This window comes from Gekko japonicus, unplaced genomic scaffold (assembly GCF_001447785.1).
Source record: "Gekko japonicus isolate JY-2015 unplaced genomic scaffold, Gekko_japonicus_V1.1 scaffold1411, whole genome shotgun sequence".
Classification (NCBI taxonomy): domain Eukaryota; kingdom Metazoa; phylum Chordata; class Lepidosauria; order Squamata; family Gekkonidae; genus Gekko; species Gekko japonicus.
Genome location: NW_015170323.1, coordinates 367,725 through 374,277, shown reverse-complemented (window position 1 = coordinate 374,277; position 6,553 = coordinate 367,725). Strand labels below are relative to the sequence as shown.

The 6,553-nt window shown below is 49.3% G+C and overlaps 1 protein-coding gene across 1 annotated transcript in view; it reads right to left on the bottom strand.

Moving 5' to 3' along the window:
- The window catches only part of HAUS5 (HAUS augmin like complex subunit 5), a 22,172-nt gene that overhangs the window by 4,828 nt on the left and 10,791 nt on the right, over positions 1-6,553 (bottom strand). Inside the window, exons 13-15 of the mRNA XM_015418095.1 lie at positions 5,551-5,713; positions 3,431-3,511; positions 454-599 (exon numbers count right to left, since the gene is read on the bottom strand). Coding sequence (XP_015273581.1) covers positions 454-599; positions 3,431-3,511; positions 5,551-5,713 — 390 coding nt within the window. The remainder of the gene's footprint in view (positions 1-453; positions 600-3,430; positions 3,512-5,550; positions 5,714-6,553) is intronic.

Below are 6,553 nucleotides of genomic sequence, written 5' to 3'. Positions count from 1 at the left end.
CCCCCCCCCAATAGCTAGAAATCCAAAACAGTCCAGTGGAGCCTGAGCGGTGGGTGTTGCCTTCTGACACACTTCCGGTGATGTCAGGGGGTGTGGCCTATGCAAATGAGTTATGCTAATGAGCTCCTGCACCTCTTTTTCTACGAAATGACCCCTGACAGCAAATATTTAGTGGGGGGGGGGAAGTAGGTACAAAGAACAGACATTGGTACGGGTGCCACATACGCATGACCTTGCCCACTGTTATGGCCGCTGCGCATCTTATTCAGCTGCCTCTCTGTGTTCTGGAAATTCACAAACAGGTAATTGCTTGCCTCCTTAACTGCGTGGACTAGGAAACCCGCTTCACGGGAGATTCTCAGACAGCCGAATTCTGTGCTTGCTATCAAATGCGTAGGGGCCGTCCTCCTCAGCACTGCTCCCCCCGAGGGAGCGGCCAGGAGAAAGACTCACCCGGGAAGGTCCCGGCACACCAAGCAAGGCAGGGCAACCCCCTGGAACTGCTGGACCTCCCGCTCGATCCTGTTCTGCAGCCGCTGTGCCTCCTGCTCCACCCACTGCTCTTGAGTCAGCAGCTTCTTCTCAATGAAGTCCCGGACCTGATTGAGAGGCAGAGAGAGGCGGGGGATCAAAACTATATCTGCGGCCACGTCCACCGCGGCTAAGCCCAGAACCTGTTCTCAAGGGCCGAAAGTAGAACATGAAATATTGATTTTAAAGAAGGGTGGACGCGCTTCTAGTCCTCAAGGCTGCACGGCACTGATTGGGAATTCATTACAGCCGGGACTCCAGGACCCGCGGCCCCTTCCTTGCCATCCCTGCTATCGTTCCCTGCCTCAACTGCTGTGCTAAACTGTCCCCTTTCCTCAGCTGTTGAGGCAACGCAGAACTTGCTGAAACATTACAAGTGCTTAAAGAAAGAGAGTATTCAGAAATAAAAGGGGATTAGATAGCTCCATGGAGGGTGTCCATCAATGGCTACTAGCCATGGTGACTGAGGGGAACCTCCACGTTCAGAGGCAGGCTTCAGCCTCTCTGCCCTGTTGTTGGGCCTCCAGAGGAACTGGTTGGCTCCTGTGCGAGACAGGAGGCTGGATTAGATGGACCAATGGTCTGATCCAGCAGGGCTCGTCTCATATCCTTGTTCTACTAGGAGAAGCTTTGCCTAATGAACCTCCACATTCAGAGGCACTAAACCTCTGAATCCCAGAGCCAGGAGGCCACATCAGGGGAAGGCCTTAGCCTCTATGCCCTGTTCTTGGCCCTCCAGAGGAACTGGTTGGCCACTGTGTGTGGCAGGATGCTGGACTAGATGGACCGCTGGTGTGATCCAGCACGGCTGCTCATGTTCTTATGCCTTATACCAGGGCTATTTTTGGGCAGGAACGCACAGGAACGGAGTTCTGGCTGACTATTGGTCTCATCCAGCACGGCTCCTCTTATGTTCTTAAACAAAGCATTTGCAAATGTGCTTAAAATTGCTTTGGAATCCATCGGCAAAAAAAAATTCTTCCATCCCTTAGGCAGGATCTGGCCCTGCTTCTATGAAAAGGAATCTGACACAGAGAGACCTCAACAGAGCCTCTTTTACCTATCGGTGCCAACTAGTAGTCAGTTTATTCGGTATATCACCAGCCCAATTACAAACAATACAAAAGGGTACCAATAATATATATAAAATATTTAAATATAAAACTGCGTTTGATCTGCATATGTTAATTACAAAATTACTAAAACTCTAAATTTCTACAATACTCTATCAACTGTTATTCAACTGTTGAATAAATATTATAGAGGTTATACATGGTACCTCCTTATAACGGGATGAATAATTTTTACTCTGATGGTTTCATAAAACGTACAGTGGAGTAAAATATGTTCAATTGTTTTGACTTTCCATGAACCACACGGGCATAGTCGCTCAGACCTACTGATGCCCCTTAGTTGTGTTTCTCTGCCTGCTGTCAAGGTCGTTTCAGAGGGCAGCCATGCTGGTCTGCAGCAGAAAGGCTGGGTTTGAGTCCAACAGCACCTTAGAAACCAACGAGATTCTCAGGGAAGAAGCTTTCAAGAGTCAAAGGGCCCTTTGTGTCTGGTGGAGGGTGCTGGAGAGTGTCACTCTGCCTGCAAGAGGGTCTGGGAGGGAAAGGGTTAAGAGAATCCTCTCTAACTCAGGCACGCTTGGCAGTCGGCCCCACCCTTTCATCGGCTAGATCAGAGGTGGCGAACCTATGGCACGGGTGCCAGAGGTGGCACTCAGAGCCCTCTCTGTGGGCACGCGTGCCATCGCCCCAGCCAGGCCCAGACCATCATTAAAGTGTCGGATTCTCTGCCAAATAATTTTAAGGAAATGAAAACATTTGGGTTTGTTTTCTTTACTTTGTTTGGATCATCTTAAGTTAATGTATGAGTGGTTTTTTCTAAAGTAAAACCTCAGTATTCAAGTTAAATTGCCGTGTTGGCACTTTGCGATAAATAAGTGGGTTTTGGGTCGCAGTTTGGGCACTCGGTCTCTAAAAGGTTAGCCATCACTGGGCTAGATGGTCCACCTCTTTGGCCCGTGCTCTCTTCTTCTCACTCTTACCTGGGCTTGGAGCCAGTGTTCCCTCTAAGCTGAGTTAGTGTGAGCTAGCTCAAGGTTTTTTAGCCTCCAGCTCACAGATTTTGGTCTCAACTCAGGAAGGATGGCTCCAGAGCAATGTTCCCTCTAAGCTGTGGAGTCTTGTGAGCAAAAATTCTATTTTGTGAGCTACTGGCATTAAAGTTGTGAGCAAGCGATTTGGCTACCTGCATAAGTTAGTTTGCTCTGGAGCCCTCCTTCCTGGGCTAAGACAAGAATGTGTGAGCCAGAGGCTAAAAACCGGTGAGCTAGCTCACACTAACTCAGCTTGGAGGGAACTCTGCTCCAGAGCAAACTAATTTATGCAGCAGCCAAACTGCTCGCTCACAACTTTAATGCCAGTATCTCACAAAGTAGAATTTTTGCTCACAAGACTCCATAGCTTAGAGGGAGCATTGCTTGGAGCTGTAGCAAGTTAGCCTTTTTTGAAACTATTCACAGTCAAGTTAAACGGCCCTGCACGAAACAGGTCGTGGAAGACGTGCTTCTATTTTTGTAAGTAAAATTTCTCTCTCTCGTTACCACTGGAGTCGGATTGTCTTTGCAATTTGTTTGAACAGCCTTTCCCCCTTAACTGGGAGACGTGGAGGATCGGGGATACTGCGAAAAAGCTTCTGTGCTTCCAGGGCACGTGATATTCCCCCCCCCATTTAACCCAATAAAGGGAAAACTGACTCTCGAAAGCTCGCCCTCCAAGAATCTTGCTGGTCTGCAAGGTCCCACTGGACGCAAATCTTGCAAGGTAGCGGCCGGAGACGGAGCTCTGCCAAAAGCTTGCCTGATAAGAGGGCACCGGCCGGCATTTCTCACCTCAGACTGCTCCTTCCGCAGCTGGGATTTAATGTACGAGGTGCCTTTGATGAGTGTCCGGATGTGCTGCTGCTTCTCGTTCTGTGGGAACAGAAGGAAGGAAGTGGGATCCAGGACACGGACGCACCTCTAACCTCGCTCCGCCACCACGCAGATACACATCTCTCAAAGGCCAGGAGAGAGCTTTCCGCAAACACCAAAGAGGAATTTGTACACGTCCCCACTGCTCTCCGCCGACACCGCCGAAAGGAAGGTTCGACCTGGCCTTGTGAACAGCTGTTTTCCTGGTTCCCTAGCGAGAATCACTGCCATGAAACCCAAAAGCAACACTGTGGGGACCTTTCGGCTGCGCCCAGAGCTACAACTGAGGTATGTGCGAGCCGGGGGGATAGGGGATCTGAAAGCCAGTAAACCCTGGGGGTTTGGCTTGTGACCCGCTTGTTCTTTTTGATCTATTTCCAAGACCTTGCTCTTAAGAAAAAATAGGTGACTAATGCAGACAGGGCCTATTCTGTTGTGGCACCCTGTCAATGGAATGCCCTCAAAAATGATGGTCACAGTCACAGACCAGACCGAAAAAAGAAGGAAAAAGACGGAAAAAAGAAGAAATTGTGAGGTAATGACAGACCAAGAGTCGCTGTATGCTTTCATCCACTTTTGGAAGAAGAAGAGTATCGAAACGATAGAACATTCCGGAGACCATCGTCACATCATTTTCAATTTCCTTGTGCCTTTATATATGTAGATTTTTTGTACACATTTTTGTATAAATTTCGTGATTGTTATTTAAATATATTCTGAGGTAAATATATTCTGAGGTAATTGTGAGGTAATGACAGACCAAGAGTCGCTGTATGCTTTCATCCACTTTTGGAAGAAGAAGAGTATCGAAACGATAGAACATTCCGGAGACCATCGTCACATCATTTTCAATTTCCTTGTGCATTTATATATGTAGATTTTTTGTACACATTTTTGTATAAATTTCGTGATTGTTATTTAAATATATTTTAGCGCAGTTACCTCACAGTTTCTTCTTTTTTCGGAATGGAATGCCCTCCCCAGGGACACTTGCTTGGCGCCCACATCGCTATTGTCCTATCAGTGCTCCTAAATTGTTACGTGCTTTTCATAGAATGTATCCAGACAAACCGGGGGGGGGAGTGTGCCGGGGGGGGGTGTGTGTGTGTGTGTCTTCGGAGGGGCAGTATGTCAGCTACGCTGCCATTGTAAGTGGGGGGGGGGAGGTAGGAGGCCGCTGGGTGCACATCTTCAAGGACTGCAATGTTAACTTCCACCTCTTTTGCTGTGTCTTATCTCTTTGCTGAGCTCATGACCTTGCTTCTCTGGCTTTGCTGGGAATATGAGCCCGTTAGTTTAGGCGTGCTGCAGTTCACCCTCTGATTGGCCCGAGTCCCTCAGGGGACCCCACTTTGACTCCTGTATATCTTTCCCCTTTCCCGCCTGCGGAGTTAGATCTAACACTGAACGTATGCACAGGTGACCTGCCTTGACTGTACTCGATAAACGTGACCCTTCTGAAGGAACGTGGTTGAGACAGATGGCTGTGGGACTCTGGCAGCCATCCTTCAAGCATGGGGCACAGACTAAAGAATCCCCCCCGTGTTTTGAGCCATCGATTCCCTCTCCTCGTTCAGCTGGTTTTAATACGACGGCTGCTCTTCACTTTTTGATTGTGATAGTACGTTGGCGCGTTCTGAGCAACGGAGAGCCAGTGTGGTGGTGTGCTTAGCTAGGCTGCAACTGAGGAGCCCCGAGTTCAAATCTGTTAGGAAGGTGAGGCAGTGTATTTGCTTCATTTACAGTCTGCCTGTCTGGCCAAGACCCTTTTTAAAAAAAAAAACAACAGGTGCCATCAGGAGGTCCAGCAGTGGGGCCAGGACACTAGAAGCACCCAAGGATACAGAGCATCACTGCCACAAACCCAAGGATACAGAGCATCACTGCCCCAAACAGTGTTCCATCTATACCCAGTGGCTAATAGCCACTGATGCACCTCTGCTCCAGATGTTTATCCAATCCCCCCTTGAAGCTGTCGGTGCGTGTAGCCACCACCACTTCTTGCGGGCCGTGAATCCCGCGCCTTTCCGAGCTCTTACCACCAGGTGGCGGAAGTCCAGGATGCGCTGACGCTTGGCTTGTAAGCCCTGCAGCTCTTGGTAACGGGTCCTCACCGCCTCCTCCAGCGCCCTGCAGCCGTTCAGCAGCCCATCCCTGTACCCCCGCAACTTAACTGCCCGAAGCTCCAGTTCAAACACGGCTCTGAACAGGAGAAGGGGAAGGGAGCAAGGAAAGAGAGAGAGAAGGTTCCTGCCGGTGAGAAAACTTTCTCCTCTTGTTCAAGGGGTTTGCTACTTTCGAAAACCAGTGTGATATAGCCGTTAAGAGTGCTGAACTAGGATCTGGGAGACCCGGGTTCGAGTTCTGCTTGGCCACGGACGCGCGCTACGTGACCTTGGGCCAATCACACACTCTCAGCCTAACTCAGCTCTCAGGGATGTTGTGAGGTCAAACGGAAGAGAGAGGAATGATGTAAAGCCGCTTTGGGTCCCCAGTAGGGTGAAAAATGAGGTACAAATTAAGTCAAATAGATAAAAAAAAATACTTTCCTTCTTATATGAGCCGTCATATCCCGAAACAGAGAGTGTGCATACATTTTTGCAAACATATTAGTTTACCACAATGGGTAAGACACTGAGAGAGTGCTTGTAAGGAGGTTTACTCAGAAGTCCTATTTTATTCCAGGGGGCCAAGCTCACCTGGGTGGACCAGGGTGGGACCAGAGGCAGGAGGGTGTGGCCAGGGCCCCTTCAGCAACAGGGCAGTTTGGACAGCAAAAAGGAAGAGGAGGAGGAGATTGGATTCATACCCCACCCTTCAGAGCCAGTTTGGTGTAGTGGTTAAGTGCGCAGACTCTAATCTGGGAGAACCGGGTTTGATTCCCCACTCCTCCACTTGCACCTGCTGATGTGACCTTGGGTCAGTCACAAGCTCTGGCACAGCTGTCCTTGAAAAAGAGCAGTTTGTGTCAGAGTTCTCTCAGCCCCACCCACCTCACAGGGTGTCTGTTGTGGGGAGGGGAAGGGAAAGGAGTTTGTAAGC